Consider the following 21,696-nt stretch of genomic DNA (forward strand, 5'->3'; position numbering starts at 1 on the left):
TCAATAAGTATATTAAAAATCGAAGAAAAAGCAAATATCGAATATTGATATTGAATAAATATGAAAGTTACAAATCAATAACTTTTCAAGTATATTATAAAAAGAATAATATTATATATTTATATTTATTATTATATTCAAATCATTTAATTCAATTATTTGATATTGATTGTTTTAACAATTTAAAATATTTATATAATAATTAAATTGATAGATTTATTAAAACATATATTAATTATATTTCGAAAATTGAATTCTTTATAATTTTCAAAATTGTATATAAAAAATCAATCATTTTTCAGAATATGAAAATAGAATTTCGAAAAGCAGGTTTAATATTATTTAATCTTAAAACTATATTTTCGAAATTAAATATTCGAATTTATATATATCACAGGAGATAGCTACATCATTTGATATCACTATGGTTGGGAATAATAAGAATAAATAGTAATATACTAAATTGACTTAAAGATTGATCAAAAGAATCAAACTTTATATATATATCTAGAATAGGCAATAGGATTACTTGAATAGGTAATTGTAATCTTTTTGTAGATTGTAGATATGATTATTATAAACGAAGCTCTTAATAATTAATTTGATAAAAGTATATATATTTATAAGGAAGATTGTAATAATCAATATAACTTTACAAGAAGTATGCAAAGTTACAGTTACGTGAGATTCACATGGTATTACACGGGATATAGGTTTTTCCGTGACAATATATCTATCCCTTTCTTTTTCAATTTAAAATAATAGATCTCATAAACTCTTTATAATTTAATTAAAACTCTTTCTCAATCAATATTAATTAAATTTTAAATAACTTATTATTAAATAAGTTCTTTTATATTTATATTCAAAACTATATTAACTTTAATTAAAAATATAAAAAGATTAATTTATGAAAATATACTCTTAAATACAAAGAACCATATACTTCAAAAAACAAATAAAACATTAAACAAATATCGATATACAAAAAAAACTCAATTACAACAAAAAGGAATACTCATTGAATAAAAAGCTTTTGATATATTATCTCAATAAAAAATTGATATTCAAATTCAATACAATAAGTATTAAAAAAAAAGGAATTCTAATACTACAATATTTTCTAATAAATATTATAATAAATATAGAAAGATAGGATATAATACAAGAATTTATTAAAACAATATAATAGATTTTAGATTATTAGATTCTTAATAGTTTTAATTAATTGATTCAATTGTTATTGAATAATATAGATTTGAAAGTGTAAATTGAAGTGAAAGTGGTTCACTTGATGATATGGTCCATTCGATGATAAATCACGTTATTCTGAATAAGAGTTCCCTAATTACCTAACCTATAGATCTTTAATCACCAGTGGGTGCACAGACTCATAGGACACTTCCAAATTTTCAATATTTTTCATAAATTCATTCTTCAATTATTTGATACCAAAATTTGTATTTTGATTATTTTATTTTTATTCAAGAATTACAATAGTTTTTAACATAAATAATTCAATATATCAAAAGATATTTACAAGTTGATTTTTGTACTGTCCCGTGAGTCTGTACACCTACTGGTGAATCATCCCACTGGGCTTAGTAATCATGCCCTCATGACATAGTCCATTGGAGGATACAACCTACTCGATAATAAATCATATTATATGAATTATCGTTCAAATGAATATTTAATTGTCCTTTGTCATTGAATCTATTGTTTTCAGCCTTACTTGTTTAGCTTTCGGGGTAACATTGCCCCGCATCTCGACTCAGGAATGGAGTGAAATGCAATTGAGATTGCGTACAGTCCACCTTTTCTTTTCGAAATAGCCTTGCGAAACTGCGGATTGAGGTTTATAATAGATGATCAGTAATCAATGGAATGCCAGACCCATAGCCTCAGTAAATATCCTTGAAATAAGGTTTGTTAGTGAAGTGCTACTGCAGTGAGAATTTCATGCTAAAAGTTTAGAGCTTTGATTAGCTATAACGATTTCTTGTAAGTAGCTCTCCAAAATAACAGACCTCTTACCAGGTTTATCTTAACTTTAACCCCTTTATTCGGATTTTTCTTTTATATATAACTTCACACCAACTTAATTGCTTACTTCATTTCAATATAATTCATTCTCCATATCAATTTCTTCGGACTTCAAGTTAAATTCAATTAGAAAGTTCAATTCATATTCTTTTGATAAAAATGAAGGCAATTCAAGCAAATCGAGCTCTCCTCACGAGAGTCTATAACCTAGGGACAGGAAAGACAATAGGACAAGGAGCTGAAGTCAAAGAAGTTCCAAATCCTACCATCTCAGAACATGAAGTCCTCGTCAAGGTTAATATCGTAGCCTTGAATGCAATCGACTACAAATACATCGATCTTCTGTCTCCAAAAAATAGCCGAATTGGTTGTGACTACGCTGGCGAGGTGACACAAGTTGGAGCGAGTGCGAGAGGCAATTGGATGGTAGGAGATCGCATTGCTGGAATGGTGCACGGTGGTGTTTTTCGAGATCAAGGTGCTTTTGCCGAATTCCTCAGCATCGACGGAGATCTCGCGTGGCACATACCAGAAGGGATGAAAGATGAAGATGCAGCAACATACGGAATCTCGGCAACAACAGCGATGTTGGCCCTAAACGTTCATTTGGAGGTTCCATGGGTGGATGAGACAGCAAAATCTGCTGAAACGAAGAACACCATTCTTATTTACTCGGGCTCCACCGCTGTTGGGTTGTTTGCTATACAATTGGCAAAAGCTGCAGGTTACGAGGTTATAACAACAGCCTCCCCGAAATCACAAGACCTAGTGAAACGATATGGTGCTGACGCAGTTTTCGACTATCGATCTTCAACTGCCATTGAGGAAATCAGAAAACAATTTCCTAACATTAGCAAAGCATTGGATTGCATTTCAGAAGGACCTTCCTCTAACTTTTGTGCAGAGGTCATGAGGGGAAACAGCGGAAAAGTCGTTTTACTTTTGGACAACGGGAAATCCAAGGTACCCAAGGTAACCTATATCAATATCGTTATATTCACTGGGTTCGGGGTTGCATTCGAATGGCTGCCTCCAATCGGGCCCAAATTTCCGGCTAGTCCAGCAGACCGTGAGTCCCTGGCCCGCTTTTACGCTATTCTACCATCAGTTCTCAAATCTTTAAAGGCTCCACCCGTTGAGTTTGTGAGGAAGAGTGGCTTTAATGGTATCTTTGAAGGCTTGAATCTAATTCGTGGTGGCAAGGTCTCGGGAAAGAAGTTGGTGGTGAAGATTTAATATAGAATGAAGCTGGTGGTTGTTAACCACTCTAAGGGCTGGTTTGGATATAAAAATCCGCACTGAATCCGCTGAACAATCTGCTCTTTTTGAAAACAGATCTTGAATTTATTTTTGAATATAAAGAGCTTTCAAAAACACGGATTTTGTAAAAGTTCTGGGCCCTGCTCACCGCACACCGTGATGTTTTGTGACATAATTCCTGCAAAATTCATGTTTTTCTATGGTGTGCGCGGAAACACGTGACCAAACGACATTAGTATTTGTAGCTCCTCTTTTTCGTAGATCTAAATTCTATTGTCTTTTTCCCTTCTTACCTTGACCCCTATATTATATTATAACTCAAGTGCGTTCTCATATCTTACTATTATTATATAGTGATTCACCCTCAGTGACTAGATATAGCTATTAGATTGACTATGATTTATATAAAGGCTTTTCTTATATGATCTTTATTTCTTCTATTCTTTTATTATATATACTAGAATATTAATATGATTTATTAATATACGACTTACATTAATTACTATATAACTCACTTCGAAAATCACCTAAATCAAGCTTTTTAAAGTATTTAGATTTTAATAATTAAATATTATTTCAATAACAACTCTTATATTAATTCAAAAAAAAATTTCAAAAAAATTAAATTTTTTATATTATTTATATAAATAAATATAATAATAATGTAGTTTATCAATGCGTATATTATATCAATATATATATCATTTCAAAATACATCAAAATTAAACCTTTTTTAATATTCTTATTTTAATAATTAATTATTATTTTAGAAAAAAGAAAAGAATGTTCAATAATAATAAGAAATTAGCTTTTTATAAATTTAGTTTTTATATGAATATTCCTATTACATCTGAGAAAAAGTGAAAATTGTTACGATTTTCATTAAAAAATAGTTATTTCTATAATAACTACTTTATAAATCAAGTTTTTCTTAAAATTAATTAGATTTTTATAATTCATATATAATTAAATATTTTATATTAAATTTTCAGAAATTTTAATCTATAAATAAAAAAAGTACACAATTATATACAAACGAATTTTGTATATAAAATGAGTAGTGCACATATTAATATAATACATGCACTGATAAACTATATTATAATAATCTTCTTATAAAATTGAATTATGTTAGTGAATTAAGAAAGTATACAATTACATGTAGACGAATTTTAAACATATTTTAAAGTAGACTATACATGAATATGAGCTATATATAAATAAACTACGTTGTATGATTATTATAATTATTAATATAAAATTATTAAAACTTTCTAATAAATAATCCAAATCATTATATATGTAAAAACGTTTCTACTTTATTTTTAAATATTTTATTAAGACTTTGTATAGACTTTTAATTGAAAAACTTTACATTAGCGATAATCCACTTTATTATTAACTTATAAAAGTGTAAAGTATTTCAAATACTTCTGAAATAGCGAATCTAATATATAACGTAACGTATGGGGAACTCGGACATATGGGGAACTCGGACACTTTTAGCCCATCACCAACTTGAAACCGCAATAACTTTTATTATGCATACCCAATCACCTTCTACATCTGCTCAAATTGAAGAGAAGCTTCAAAAGGCTATAATTTCACTTCAATTGAAAGAATTTAAATCAATTAGAAAGGCTGCAGAGCATTTTGAAGTCCCTAAGTCTACCCTAGCTGATAGGCTGGCTGGGAAGAAAACACGTTCCCAAACCCACGAAATGGCTCAAATTCTTTCAAACGCAGAAGAAAATACTCTTGTACGATGGATTTCACGACTTACCATCACTGGATTCCCTGCTACACCTATGTTGGTGAAGGAAATGGCCGACGAAATTCGTCTTCGACGCGTTCGGGTCGCGTCATCTCGAAATCCTACCTCGACAGAAATTCCACCTATAGGCCACGAATGGATCTATAGATTCCAAAAACGACATCCAGAACTTAAAACATGCTATTCACGTCAATTAGAGTCTAATCGGGCTAAAGAAGCAACTCCGGAGAATATTCAGGCTTGGTTTGACGCGTTTCGCACGCGTCTCATTGAGCGAAAGTATGAATTAGATGATATGTATAATATGGATGAAACCGGATTTGGAGTTGGAAGTACTCAAAGTACGCGCATTATAGTCGATTCTACTCAGAAGTCGAATTGGAAAGTTACAGCTGGCAAGCAAGAATGGATAACTGCATTTGAATGTATCAATGCAGCTGGAAATGCTCTATCACCTATGGTCATTTTCAAGGCTCAGAATACGAATTCTGCATGGATTCCAAAGGACACACCTCAAAGCTGGCAGTTCTCTACTAGTACAAATGGATGGACCTCAAATAGCCATGGATTAGAATGGTTAAAAAGGGTTTTCGAACCAGAATCCAAGAAAGTGTCAGGTGACCGACCTCGACTTTTGATCATGGATGGCCATTCAAGCCATATTACAGGTAGCTTTATTGCTTTCTGTATAGATAATGATATCGATTTACTTATATTACCTCCTCATTGCTCTCACTTGCTTCAGCCACTTGATATTGCGGTGTATGGGCCAATGAAACGATATCATGCTTTAGAGGTCGATCGATATTCTCGAGCTGGTGTAAAGCGAATCCAAAGAGCTGAATGGGTAGAACTCTTTCAAAATATCAGAAAAAAAGCATTGAATTCTTCTAATATTAAAGCTGGCTGGAGAGGAGCTGGTTTAGTACCTTTTGCCCCACGAAAAGTACTCGATTCATTACCATTTAACTCCTCCCAGCAACCTTCTACTCCACAAATGAGAACCCCCAATCAAGACCTAGACTTGTCTATACTCAGGAGTTCTCCTCCAGATGGAACAGAACTAAGGCAAGCAAATCAGATCTTTAATACAGCTCTAGCAAGCAGTGGTTCTCCTGCATCGCCAACTCGTCGATATGCCAAGAGAATGACTAGGCTTGTAGAATCTCAAAATGCTGAGATAGCCCTACTTCGGAAACAGCTCTCTGATGCTCAGGAGGTAATTGAGACTCGAAAGAAGAGAACTAAAGGCAAAAGAGTCAAATTACAAGGTCAATTTGTCTTTAGTACTAAGGAAGTATTGAAAATGGTACGTGAGGCGGAGGAAAAACCGAAGGAGAAAAAGCCACGAGGACGGCCACGCAAACGCCCAATTGAAGAATCAGAAGAAGAGATTGAAGAAGAAGAGCTAGAGAATAGTTCAAGTGATTCGGAATTGGAATTGGAGGATTGTGTGGCTCGTAGAACAAGATCGCGTGTAGAATAATTGAAAAAGTGTCCGAGTTCCCCATATGTCCGAGTTCCCCATACGTTACGTTACTTAATTAAATAATTACTTTCTTAATACTCACTCCTATTTTATATAAACCAATTCGATATATATTAATCAAAAAGGAGCTAGTAATCCTATAAATATAGAAACTCTATCAATATAAAATACTAAAGATATAATAGTTGTAATAAAACCAATTATCAAAATTGAATTCAAAGTATAATTATCCCCATTTAAACACAAATAAACTAGTCGTCGGGGAAAATGAATTTTTCGGATTGTGGATTCATAATAGCTTTTTTTATTTTTTTCTTATTTTAAGATATATAAAATTTTGATTTTATTTCTTTAATCTTTATAGGGGCAAGCCCCCAAGCCCCCGATCCTTGCTACGCTCGAGATTTATAAACTTCACTAACCTCTCGCTTCTAGCTCGTATAAAGACATCGAAAATATAATTAAACTTTAAAGCCTCAAAACCTTAAAACCTTATGAATCTCATAAATCTCTTTATAAATCCCTTCTTAATTCTCTTCCTAATTTCTCTTTCTAATTTCTCTTCTTATTCTCTTCCTAATTCTCTTTCTAATTCTCTTCCTAATTCTCTTTCTAATTCTCTTTCTAATTCTCTTTCTAATTCTCTTTCTAATTCTCTTTCTAATTCTCTTTCTAATTCTCTTTCTAATTGTCTTTCTAATTGTCTTCTCTTATTCTCTTCTTTTATTCTTTTTCTTATTCTCTTTCTAATTCTCCTTCTTCATTCTTTTCCTAATTCTCACTTACATAACCTAACAGCTTATTAATCAAGAATATCGAGATTTCAATCTAATAATTGATTGGATTTATAATAAAATATCTATATTGATATATAACTTCACAATTAGAATTTAAAAAATAACAAAAATAATATATTTGAAAAGTGTATAACAAATTCTTATAGAATATATTTTTAATAATAATTTATATATTTTCAAAAAATTATATATTAAATTGAAATTGTTTTATAATAATTTAGCCTTTTCATTAATTAAAAAAATCCTATTTTAATGTTAATGTATTATTTATAACCAATTAAAAAGGACTTTATAAATCTGCAAATATGAAAATAGTCTACTATATAGATATATGATTACATAATACATAAGTACATTTCCACTCCGTTTGATTCTACAAATTCATAAATTTATCAAAGTTTTTTTTGTATTAACGAAGCGGCCGCTTTGTTAACCACTGATTCTGTCATCACAGGGTTGATATCTCTCGGTACCCTGTTAATGCCCAATGTTTCTCTTTATTATGAGTCTTTGCTCTAAGCATACTAAATCTCTAATGAAGCCACTCGCCACTGGTTTGAATCAGAGGACTTCTAAGACCAACCAACGGTGTTTGTTTATGCGATCTTTGCAAATAGGCAAATGAATATCGAGTCTTCATAGTTTAGCCTTAAGGTGGTGAAACACGCTGAAGGCTAGAGTGAAGAAGCCTATTTGTCAACAGCGAAATTCCATCCCCAATATTTACAATCGCGTGTCCAGCTCTTGGCTCAACATCCTCCCACCTATCTCTTCCTTTCATCAAAACTTGAAGTCCAGGTCGCTTGGTAAACAAGATTGTCAAGCTACCAAGATCTATGTGTGGTGTTCCGGAAGCACCGCGCTCATCGAAAGGTTGGGAACGGTACTTTAGTGATCTAAGAATGCAAGGCGATGGTTGATTTATGCTGTGAAATTCTTTGAGCTTTCCACAAACTTCGAGTCGTAGGGCTAGTGTCAAGGCTTTATGAATCTAAATCTGACTTCCTGCATTTCCTGCATGTACTCTTTCAACAAAGGTATATTCTCGTCGGAAGTAGGACGTCAGAGACATGGCTCATCGCCAAGACCCAAAACTCTGTGGCAGTTGAATTGTCGTAGATGAGGAGATATTCCTTTTCGGAGGAGAGAGATGTTTTTGCTAGGAGGGAGAGCTTGAGGGATTGATATAGGCTTTGGCTGATGCTAGTGAGGTGTTAGAATTGGTTTACATATCTGGAGAGAATTCATTTACGTAGAAAGTCCAACACCAAGGGTCGAGGCTTCTTCAAAGCTTATGTTGTTTGGGATTTTAATATGATGATGTGAATGGGATATTGCTTGAATCGATAGACTTTAAACGCACCTCCTTGAGAAACCCGGCAACTCTGTCTCCCTTTTTGAATCTTTTTGTGACCTTACTTCTGACTTTCGTCAACGATTTTAGCGTAGTCACAACCAATCCGTGTCAATAATGCCATGGAGCTTTCTCTTCCTCTAACATGGAGCTTTAGGTACTCACTCTACATCTCGGAGGTGCAACGAAGTCAATGTGCTTCCAATCAGTTGGATTGAGCGTAATTACTTCTGTCTTGACGATGATATAGCCATCTCGAAGCTTGTGAACTATAATATCGGCCGCCTTGGCCTCGCCCGACTTTTCAACAACTATTGCCTGATTCTTGGACACCTTGAGAAGCTTGAGAGGTCAAACCTATAATCCAAGTTATTGATCTATTTAGGAAATGTTAAAGAACGACCAACGACCTCACCCTTCAATTTCAGTGGTTCGATCAATGGTGCATTATCAAGCCATGACTGATAATTATGGAAACGAATCGTACAAAATTTGACAATGACGATTGACTGCAACGAGTTCTTTCATTGATTACTCTAGCTCCCGTCTATTACGGTATGTAGAGTGAGGTGCCATAATAAGTGTTCGACCTGGTGCGTGTCCGTCCACTTAATTCAGCCAACCAGAGCCCTAGATATCAGGCTTTGAGTGAGCTAATTGGTTTCTTGCGCACCTACCAGGTCGAACACTTATATTACCCCAATATAAAACCTTAATGGGCTCGGAGAAACAAACTATCCTTCTACTCATTTCGAATTTAAAGTCGGAAGAAAAATTGTCCCGGTCGAGGATTAATTTTTTGATGTAGTAATGTAGTTTATCAGCATATGGCCTATATCAGTATATGGCCCATTTCGAAAATCATCTAAATCAAGCTTTCTAAAATATTCATATTTTAATAACTAATTAATATTTTTTGAAAACAAAAGTGTAATTAGTAATATTAAAAATTCAAATATTCAAAAATATAGTTTTTACTTTTATACCTTTATTATATCAAAAAAATAAATGAAATTGTTATAATTTTCGTTACAAAAAAATTATTTTTATAATAATTATTATATAAAATTAGATTTTTAAAAATTGATTAGAAATTCTTATTATTTATATGAATAATTATAATATTTTTTTTAAAAAAAATCAAATTATATTAATAAATAAAGAAAATGCACAATTACACACAAACAAATTTTGTATGTATTTTGAGATGGGCCACATGATGATATGAGCCACATGCTGATAAACTACGTTAAGCTACATTTAGAATCTTTGTCAGGGAAAGATGCTGTCAACAAAGTGAACTTTTGCTTGGAAATCCAGGTCTTCTCAGGCTCATCGACTATGTCCACAGACTACTGTAACCTCAACAAAATTCGTACGAAATCGAATCTTCGTATGAACTCAACAACTTTTATAAATGATTATAAATTATTATTTCAATGCATCTCTTTCAAAACTTAATATTTCTGTAAATAAATAATCATATTATATAATCAAAAAGAATTTATAATACTAAAAGATCTCTGAATAGAATTATCTCTAATTATATTGTATGATGAGGGAGGATATTAATACTTTGATTTTAATTGAATAATAATCTTTATATATTGAATATCTTAGTAAATTTTAGATTTATGGAATTTGATTTAATTAAATTTAATTACGTAATAATCTTATAGTTTTAGTTTCATTAATTGATATTATATATATAATTAAAACAGAATGTTTTTTCGAAATCAATTTCTATAACGTGATTTATCATCGAGCGGACCACTTTCAAAATGCACTAAAAATAAGCTTTTTCTAATATAAATATATTTTAATAATGAATCATTATTCTTTAAAATAAAAAGAATATTATAAAGTAATAGAAAATTAGCTTTTTATTAGTGTAGTTTTTATATAAATAATTTTATTATATTCAAAAAAAAAGTCAAGATTTTCGTTATAAAAAACTATTTTAATAATAACTAATATATTAAATCAAATTTCTAATAAATAATATAAATATTCAATAATTTATATAAATAACTATAATATTTATTAATAAAAATTGAATTATATCAATAAATAAAGAATGTACACGGTCACGCACAGACGAAATTATATGTATTTAGAGTGGTCCACTCGATGATAAATCACGTTATCAAAATTAAGCGAATTTTATAACTTTTGAATTCTTTTCATTTCAAAGTCTTTTTTAAATGAGACAAATGTTAATAAAAATAATCGATCCTCTATTTATTAATACTTCAATAGAATTTTCAAATTTGGGATTTTGATATCATTAAAACAATGAATTGACTTTTTAATTGTATTTTGAATAAGATGAGTTTTGACGTAAAAAGGTCATTCGCGTGAACTTAACACATAGTATAGTATGTTCTCCACTCTATTCATCGACTATGTTCTATCACTCAATGAGGAAAAATCATTGTAATTGTTCTCTATTACTCATTAGGTTGCTAATCAAATGGAATTAGATTGAGGATAGCATGTCTAAAATTACAATTTGCTCTTCAAAAATAGTTTCTTAATTATCAGTACGCGGGACACTTAAATAGTACAAGTTGTCCATCCTTCCTTCTTTTCTTCTCCTTCAATAGTTCTAATTCCATGCAAAACCATCATAATCTATCTTCTCATCCAGTCTCTGTCGCCATTCATCGAAATGCCTATCATATCCTTTGTGAAAGTTTTATCTGGGATGCTTCTTCCTCAAGTACTGGCAACAAGCTTTCCAATGTATACAGCGTTGAAAACTGTCCAGTACAACAGCACCCTTGAAATCACGTTTCACAATCCCGCATCGACCATAAATTCTTGGAGCTAGGATATCCAAGTTGGGATGACCGATATTGTCCGTCGTCTCCAGATAGACAACCAGACTACGGTTGTCATCTTCAAAAGTGACGTTCCCAAATTCTTTCTCAATCACCTAGACCCTGCAATTCTAACTATTGGTAAGTTAAAATGAATAATATTCCAATTCTGACCCTGTTTAACCCGAGAACCTAGATAATGCGGTGGAAAATTTTGCAATGCTCATGTACAATATCTCGGTTTTGCCTCAAATAACGATCGGTGCTGTAGAGGGTCGGGCGCGGAATGCCGGGAATGAATTGTTAATGGCAGTAGACATGCGCTTCGCAGTGAAACATGATGTTCTACTGGGGCAGTTCGAGGTCGGCTTGGAACTTTCCCTGGCGGCGGAGGAAGTCAGCAGCTCCACAGACTGATTGGACGGGGCCGGGCAATGGAATACATTCTTACCTCCAAGGATATCACGCCCCAAGAGGCGGAGAGGATCGGCTGGATCAACAAGGCCTTCGACTCTTCCCAGGAAATGTATCAGTACATCAGCGAGATCACTTCACGGCTCACTCTTTTTCCACGTGGAGGTGTTCTTGCGGCTAAGGCAGCTATCAATTACCGTGCCAATCCTTTGCGCGCAGATTACGAACGTGACGTTGGCTTCTTCGGTCCCTTACTAGCTAATCCAGATTTCCCCCAGATTCTCAGCAAGGCTACTGCCTTGACAAAGAATTTTACTGCTGGTGAGGCAGAGCTAAACTTTGGAGAAGATGTTGTTCAGATATATGAGTAACGCGAAAAAGTCTCTGTAATATATTTGAATATTATTTAAATATCTGTGTTCTATGTAAAATTAGTGGATCAAAATTCTTATGAAGGGAGGCAAGTTAAAGACATTAAATTTGTAATAATACGGTTTAACATCGAATAGCCTATATTACCAAATGACCTACTTCAACTATCTATAAGATTTGTCTATATATAACTGTACATTTTCTTTATTTATTAATTTAGATTTTTAAATTTGAAAATAAAATATTCAACTATGTAAATAATATAAAAGTTTAATTTGTTTTTCAAAAATTTGAATTGTTATAAGGGTTATTATTAAGATAATATTTTTATAATAATAATCATAACAATTTCGATTTTTTAAACAAATGATAATAATATTCATATAAAAACTAATTTAGTTATCATTATTATTATTTTTTTCTTCTATAGAAATGATACTTGATTATTAAGATATAAATATTAGAGAAAGTTTAATTTTGATATATTCTGAATTGAAAAGCCTATTATAATACGAATATCTATTTGATGAAATAGCTTCAAAATCCTATATGAATTTGATTTCCATTTATATCTTCAAATGAATATATTATTTTAAAGCTTTATGAACTTCGAATTACTATTCCCTTATTAAAAAGAATTGAATTGTTTACATTCAAAACTTTATAAAGAAATAAAAGAATAATCTATTTCTATTTATCTTTATATAATAATTGAATACCCCACTTTTTCTTAATTGTATTTCAAATTCTAATTGAATAGAATTTAATATAATCGAATGAATTTAATATCACTTTTTACTTATCCTATTCTAATAAATAAGGCTTTTCTCTATTTATATACAATTTTCAATTTGATTCATTTTTTTTTTTTCCCTTTTCCTTTCCCATTTAATTTGAATAAAGAATAAAGAAGATAAAGAAAAGAGATAGCTTTAATTTAAAATTTAGAGTTTAAGGGATTTAGCTAATATAATTCACTCTTTATATTGTATATTTTGAATTCTTATTAAAAATAAAATTCTGTTTATATTAGAATATATGATATTATATAACTAAATAAGTTGTATAATTCTTCTTTTTATATAGAAAAAATAATTATATCTTATTATAAATTATTTCAATTTATATTATTCGTTTTGTATAGACTTTTATAATACTTTATCTAGTGATTCGGATTCGACCTCCCTTTTAAGTAAAACCAAACAAAAAATATTAAAAAAAGAAAGCTTTTACAAATCGAATTCTTTAAAATACTTATAAAGCATCTTTATAATATATTATCGATATCCTTTTCAAAATTAGATAAAAGTTAAAAAGATATTAAAAAGAATATTAAAAAAAAGTATCTCTCTCTTTTGAAAGGAAAATCCTATTCTAAATAATACTATTGATATTACTATGAGAATGATAAAGTTAATATGGTATTATAATTTATATTATTATAATATTACTTAGGGTTCTAAAAGCTAAGATTATAAAACACATTGCTATAATATTATAAAATAGTAGAAGGTGATAATAATCATATAAGAAAAGCCTTTGTATATATTAAATATAAAGCAAATAGCTATATATATTAAAATGAAATAAATTATTATACTATAATAGTAAGATAAAGAAGGCGATAAAAATTAACTATTCAATTCTTTAGAAATCAATTTGGAAAATAGAAAATTTAATAATATTTTTAGATTTATAAAAGTGAAACTATAAATACTAAATGTTAGTAATACGTGATCCTGATGTCACGTGTTTTCACTCTCACAATATCGAAAGATATTAATATAATTATATAATCCCTATCCCGATATTGGTAATTTTTTAAAATTATAAATAATATATTCTTCTGATTAATTTTTTAAGTTCCTTTATATTATAAAAGAGTAGAAGATAATAATAATTAATAAGAAAAGCCTTCGCATATACTAGTCGTCGGGGAAAAAGAATTTTTCAGACTGTAGATTCATAGAAGTTTTTTTTCTTTTTTTCTTATTTTTGAGATATATAAAATTTTAAATTTAATTATTTAATCTTTATGAGGGCCAGCCCCCAAGCCCCCGATCCTCGCTACGCTCGAGATTTAATTAGAAATAATAATAATAATAATAATAATAATAATAATAATAATAATAATAATAATAATAATAATAATAATAATAATAATAATAATAATAATAATAATAATAATAATAATAATAATAATAATAATAATAATAATAATAATAATAATAATAATAATAATAATAATAATAATAATAATAATAATAATAATAATAATAATAATAATAATAATAATAATAATAATAATAATAATAATAATAATAATAATAATAATAATAATAATAATAATAGCATTATTATTAATTATTATTAATAGTTTATAAACTTTACTAATCTCTTACTTCTAACTTATATAAAGATATTAGAAATATAATTAAACTTTAAAACCTTAAAATCTTATAATTCTCTTTTCTTTTCTTATTCTCTCTCTTATTCTCTCTCTTATTCTCTCTCTTATTCTCTCTCTTATTCTCTCTCTTATTCTCTTTCTTATTTTCAGATTCTGATTTAGATTCTGTCGTGGATCGAAAGCATATGAAGGGTGATTATATATATATAATTATATGTATATAATATGAAAGCATGCTCGGGCGAATAATTAAAAAACTATATAAACAGTGTGACATATGATTTTGATTGAAAAATTATATGAGATTAACTTTCTTATTTTACAATTTGAAAGATTAAATCTCTTTTTATACTTATTCATTTAGAATCAGTTTTTTTATTTAAAATCCCTTTTTTAATCTAATTATTCTTTAAATAAAAAATCTAATCTTTTTTTTATTCTTTTGAAATAACGATTAGATAATTAACTATTATTTTATCAATCTTATTTAATTGATCTATATAGCTTTCAATCTTTTATTATTAAATTCTAATTCAAATTCATAATGAAAATTACTTTATTCTTATTTGAATATATATATATAAATTAAAAGATATCAATATTATATAATGAAAATTATTTTATTCTTATTTGAATATATATATATATATATATAAATTAAAAGATATCAATATTATATTATATTATTATTTTTATTTGTAAAAATAATATTATAAATAATATTTATAAAATATTAATAAAATATTAAATAAAATAATATTTATATATTTATATAATTTTATATAACTTTGTGAAGTTTTTGTAAAGTTATATTTATATATTATATATATTATTTTTAGAATATTATTAGTTTTATTAAAAAACCTTTTTAAAAAGATAAAAAGAATATTAATTTATATATTCTAATATTAATTTTATTAAAAAATCTTTTTAAATAAATAAAAAAAGTATTAATTTTTATTCTATAATATTTAATAATTATTATAATTTTGAATTATATTAATAAATCTAATTAGTTTAATTCTATTTAATAATTTAATCAATCCATTAACTAATTGATTATTAATCGAAATTCAATTTAGATTTAAAAGTTCTTTATTTATAAAATTTCTTATATAATAATATTTTATATTTATATACTTATTTTTATTATAATATATAATATTTTCAAATATAACTTTTATTATTATATTGTTTATTCATATTAGAAATTTTTCTTAATTATATTGATTTAATTCAATTAATATTTTTTTTAAATATATAACTTTTTTAATAATTAAATTTATAATAATTAATTTAGATTCGATTATATTTTGAATTATTATTAATTATAATTTAATTCTCCAATTAATTGAATTATTTTTATATATAAATATATATTTATTAATAGATTTTATAAAGTTTTTATTATTAATATAATTAAAATTATAAAAGTCTTTTATAAAACTATTATAATCTTTTTTATAAATTATTTTAAAACTTTTAATATCTTTTAAATATTTAAATATTCTTTTTATTATTATTAAATATTCTCTATTAATATCAAATATATATTTCATTAATTTTAAAACTAAAAATATAATATTCCCTCTAATTCTTAATACTAAATATAATAATTTTCCTATTATTTTTTAAACTAATTTAATATCATTTAAATTTACTTTATTAGAATTTATTTTTAAATTATTTTTAATAATCATAAAAGTAGTTATAAGAATACATTTTTCTAAATTTAAATCTATAAAACATTTTTCAATATATTCTTTTTGAAAAAATTCTATATATTTTTTATTTAAATTTATTTGAATATCTAAATAGTTTTCTATAAGATTTAAATCTTTTAAATTTAAATATCTTTTTAGATTTTTTATAAAATCTTTTATTAAAACTTTATTAAAACATATAATAATAATATTATCGATAAATATATTTATATTACAGGAGCTGCCTCTAGAATCATGTGGAAATGTTTAGAGATCTTTCAAAGTGATTTAAACTAAACTTCAAATAGGAATTCAATAAAATTGTAACTGGTTGTAATTCTTATAACTATAGTAATGAAATTAATGATTATTGTTTTAAGTACAAAACTCTATATTATAATGAAATCTATTCCCTTATATAGATTTTCATTTCATTTGAATAACTGGAACAATTGGTTGCTTCTGGAGCATTGTTATTTCTAAAGCGCTGTTGTTTTTGAGCTGTTTATTACAAAATATTAATTCTATGACTTTTGATATTCTAGCTTATTCTTTTATTCTAGTTTATCTTTTATTTTGGGGTTAATCTTCTAAAATATAATTTTGCGAAAAGTTTGCAAAGTTATATTTGGTGTTTTCTAGGACTTATTGTCCTAAGAATTATATTCTATATTTCTAGAATATCTTATAACTAATATTATATATATATCTAAGGCTTTCCTTGGATACCTAATATCCCCTAATATATTACAGCTGAATCATTAAGGTCTATAATATCATTATAGCCTATACATTGATAATTCTACAATCTATTATTAATCCATTGTAACACTATTCCCTTTTTAGTCTAACACTTATCCCAAGTGTTTATATTAGTATGTTTTCCCTTTTATATATTTTAATAATTGTAGTATTTCTCTTTTTTATTATACCTTTTTTGAATATTAATAAAAGAAAAGAATAAATCTATTTTGCTTATTTTATTAAATAGAAAAGTTTCGAAATGTTTTTATATTTATTATGCAAACATATTGATTATAAATATATTGTTTCGCTTTTTGATTTTTTATAATATAATGAATATATTTATAATAACAAAAAATGTAATATTCAAGGTTCGTTTGAAAATGATTAGAAAAGTTTGGTTCAATAAAAAAAGAGATTGGATTAAAAAAAAAAAAATTATAATTAAAATTCTATAATTGAAAAAATAGAAATGTTTTTTATTGAAATGTGAATCTGAAATGCTTTATTATAATTTATAAATTTTTGATAAGTTAATAGAGATAAAGAAAAAGGAAAGATTAGAAAAGGAAAAGATTGAAAAAGAATGTATTAAAAAAGAAATAATAAATGTTGATATTGTATTTATTTTTATTAATTTTTTTTCCTTTGACTTTTTCAATCTTTTTTTATTTAAATTGTTTAAAATGGATTTTGAAGTTTTATTAATAGATATAAATACTTTAAATAGAATATTTATAGTTTTTTAAAATAACTAAAATCTTCCTTGAATTTCTATATATTTTTTGAATATAAATAATTTAATTTAATTATTTAATCAAATATTTAATTTTGTTTTTAATATATTTATAATTTAATATTGTTTCGATATTGTATATAATATTTGAATTAATTAGTTCAATTTCTATAAATAATATATTTAACATTCCTAATAATATTAATTCGAATAAGGATATATAGAATATTAAATGGATATTTATTATATTTAATAATTTCAATCAATAATTAATCATTTCTATTATCTTATCAATCTTAAATGATTCTAGTTTTCTATAATCGAATTTATTATTTGGTTTTTTGGTTTCAATATTTCATTATAACAAATAAACTTTATTCCTCTTTTTAAATATAGATTCTATATTATATTTTGTATTATAATATATTATTATTTTAAAAAATATAAATCTTAAATCAAAAATCAATTACTCTTAAAGATCTTTCAATTATTTGATTTATACTATTATTAATTTAGTATTAACTTCTTGAAGTATTAGGATTTTATATATTTATAGATTAAATCCAAAATTAATTTATATTAAGATGATTTTTGTAATTTCTATTTCCGATATATTATATATAAATTATATTATAAATAATAATTCTATTCAATTATCTTATTAATAATTTATATAGCATTTAAGATATACTTTTATTATCTAATTAATCCTTTCTATTTAATTATCTATTTATAGATAAAAAAATATCGATAGCTTTCTTTTGATATTTATAAGTATTAATAAGGTAGTTTAAAATTTTAAAATAAAAAGTTTATCTCAATTCAAGATTATTTTATTTAATATTTTATATATATATATTATAATACTTAGAAATATAAATATTAGTTATTCAATATTCTATATTTCCTTAAATAATATTATATATATAAGTTTTATTAGTTTATTTATTATATTAAATATTGTATTATATTTAATTCTTATAATAGGATGTTTTGAAAGTAATAATTTGATTATAAAATTTTATATAATAGATTTCTATAATTAAAAAAGTATATCTAAGATTTGGAATTAATTATATAAAATATATTATAATAATTTGTTTTATATATAGATATTACAATTTCTAATAACTTCTTCAATTATCATTTTCATTTATAAAAAGTAATTGATTTCCTATATTTTTATAAATATCTTTACAATTCCTTAATATTTATATATTAGTAATCTGTATTATTTTATTATAAATTCCTTAATCATTTGATTCAGAATATATACTTTTCTATAAAAATATATAATATTATTTTCTATAATGAATTCTGATTCTATTATTTTGTATATATATATGGCAATAGCATTCTTATTATAATATAATTGGATTTGTTTTCTAAGGTAATTGTTTTCTAATAGATGTATTACTATAAGCTATAATATATTATAAATCAATAATTTGTTATCTTTTTTGAATATAATATATAATTTGTATGTTTTGTTTTCTTGATATTTTGATTTTCAATTAAGAATATTAATTCTAGTATTTTCTAATCCTTTAATATATGAAATTCTAAAATTATAATTGACTATAATTTCCGATTATCTAATCTATTATCTATTTAACTATTTTATTATAATAAAGTAAATCAAATTCTTATAATTTATATACATCTGTATTATATATTTCAATCCTTTCAAATATATTTATTATTTTTTAAATATATCAACTATCGCTAGTAATTCTTTATTATATATTTTATAATTCAATTTAGCTAGTAATAGTTTTCAGGAATAGAATGCAATTGATTAGTATTTTCCATTCTAACCCAATTAATTCAGAATTGCTTCTATAATGAAATCCGAAGAGTTCATTTCCATTATAATTTCTTTTTCTAGATTAAAAATCAATAGTATTGGCTTTTCTGCTATTGCTTATTTAAATGTATCGAATGATTCTTATATTTTGGTAGTTTATTCGAAGCTTCTTTAATCTTTTCTGGTTAATATAATCAAAGATATAATAATCCCTAAATAATCTTTAATAAATCTTTTATAAAAGTTGATAAACCTTAAAAAGGATTATACTTCCTTGATTATAATTAGCTACTTTTATTCAAATACTACTTTAATTTTATCTTTATTTATTTTGAATCCTTGATTTGATATAGTAAATCCTAAGAATTCTATCTCTATAATATGAAATTCGCATTTGCTTGATTTATATAACAAATCTATTTTGAATAAGCTTTCAAGAATATTATTAATGTTTTTAATATATTGAATCTTATTGTTTGAATATATTAGAATGTTATTCAAGTAATATATACAATAAATATTCAAATATTATAATAATATATTATTTATAAACCTTATAAAAGTAGTTGATATATTGATTAACCCAAACAGCATAATTTGATACTTGTATAGCCCATATCTTATTTTGAAAGCGGTTTTTCATTCTTCACCTTTCTTCATTTTAATCAAATAATAACTATTATGTAGATCCATTTTAATAAATATTGTAGCTCCATCTAATCGATCTTTTAACTCTATAGCTAATAAAAGTGGATATCGATTCTTCTTAATAAATATATTAAGCTTTTTATAATCTATAACTAATCTATTAGATCCATCCTTTTTGAATACCTACATAATTGAACTGACTATTTGGAATACGAATTCCCTAATCTATCCCTTAATTAAATTGTTATCAATATATTTTCTAAATCTTTTTAACTTATTAACTGATATTGAATAAATTGGAATATACACAGATATCTTGCCTTCCTTCAATATTATCTTATAATTCTATAATTTATATTCCAGTAAAGCTTTATAAATCTTTAGTTTTTTAAAAATATATTTATATTTCTTATACTGTTCTAATATTGTAAGCCTTTTTTTGTTACGACGGATTGGTAACAGGTCAACAGAAGTCACGGGACAACAGATCAATCTTGGAATTAAGAGGAATATAACTTTGCAAACTTCTCGCGAAGTTATATTTAGGATTAGAAATGTCCTAGGGGACTAATTTCAGGGATAAGAACGATAAGCTAAGACATTGGAACTCACATGACTTGGGCACGTGATGGAGCGTCAGGGAGCGCCAGCGCTCCTGGAGCGCAGTGCGATCCATTGCGATCCATCATGTTGAGAGTATTCGGGGATTAGCATACTGAGGACGAAGATCTATATAAGGGAATGGGTTTCATTATAATGTAGAGCTTCGTGCTCAAGAACAATCATTAGTTTCATTACTATAGTTACGAGAATTGCAACCCGTTACAACCTTATTGAATTCCTACTTGAAGTCTAGTCTAAAACCACCTCGAGAGATCTCTAGACACTTCCACGTGACCCTAGAGGCAGCTCCTGTAACACTTTGAGCACCATTTCTGCTTCAAGTACCGATTCGATAACCAACCGCTAATATGGCATCCAGAGCTACCGCCACAGGTCAGCCTACCGGAGATACCAACGACATCGAGATGACCGATGCCCCAAAGGAGATCACTATCAACGAAACCCTTAAGATCGCCTTACCAGACAAGTACCAAGGTAGTCGACAAGAGCTCGATACTTTCCTCTTACAACTTGAGATCTACTTTCGATTCAATGAGGACAAGTTCACTACCAAGGAATCCAAGAGTATATGGGCCGCATCATACCTTCGAGGTGAAGCAACCAAATGGATCCAACCATATTTGCGCGACTATTTCGAGCATGACGATAAGGATCGCATGCAACCCACCCGAACAATCTTCAATAGCTTTGAAGGAT

The 21,696-nt window shown here is 26.6% G+C and overlaps 2 protein-coding genes across 2 annotated transcripts; both read left to right on the forward strand.

The window, feature by feature from the left end:
• Positions 1-2,069: 2,069 nt before the first annotated feature.
• BCIN_13g00140 (hypothetical protein) lies at positions 2,070-3,416 on the forward strand. Its single transcript, XM_001545288.2, has one exon. The coding sequence runs from the start codon at positions 2,206-2,208 to the stop codon at positions 3,280-3,282; it is 1,077 nt and encodes a 358-aa protein (XP_001545338.2). The 5' UTR covers positions 2,070-2,205; the 3' UTR covers positions 3,283-3,416.
• A 7,922-nt stretch (positions 3,417-11,338) lies between these two features.
• BCIN_13g00160 (hypothetical protein) lies at positions 11,339-12,398 on the forward strand. Its single transcript, XM_024696599.1, has 3 exons — positions 11,339-11,683; positions 11,739-11,816; positions 11,900-12,398. Exons 1-3 carry the CDS (start codon positions 11,569-11,571, stop codon positions 12,325-12,327), a joined length of 621 nt encoding a protein of 206 aa, XP_024552412.1. The 5' UTR covers positions 11,339-11,568; the 3' UTR covers positions 12,328-12,398.
• Positions 12,399-21,696: the final 9,298 nt, after the last annotated feature.

The sequence above is a fragment of the Botrytis cinerea genome, chromosome 13 (genome assembly GCF_000143535.2).
Source record: "Botrytis cinerea B05.10 chromosome 13, complete sequence".
NCBI lineage: Eukaryota > Fungi > Ascomycota > Leotiomycetes > Helotiales > Sclerotiniaceae > Botrytis > Botrytis cinerea.

Excerpts from the sequence above, each read along its gene's own strand:
- BCIN_13g00160 (XM_024696599.1), top strand. The coding sequence starts at position 11,569 with ATGACCGATATTGTCCGTCGTCTCCAGATAGACAACCAGACTACGGTT. Across the intron at positions 11,684-11,738 it reads CCCTGCAATTCTAACTATTG|ATAATGCGGTGGAAAATTTT; the intron begins GTAAGTTAAAAT and ends CCGAGAACCTAG. Across the intron at positions 11,817-11,899 it reads AACGATCGGTGCTGTAGAGG|TTCGAGGTCGGCTTGGAACT; the intron begins GTCGGGCGCGGA and ends CTACTGGGGCAG.
- BCIN_13g00140 (XM_001545288.2), top strand. The coding sequence starts at position 2,206 with ATGAAGGCAATTCAAGCAAATCGAGCTCTCCTCACGAGAGTCTATAAC.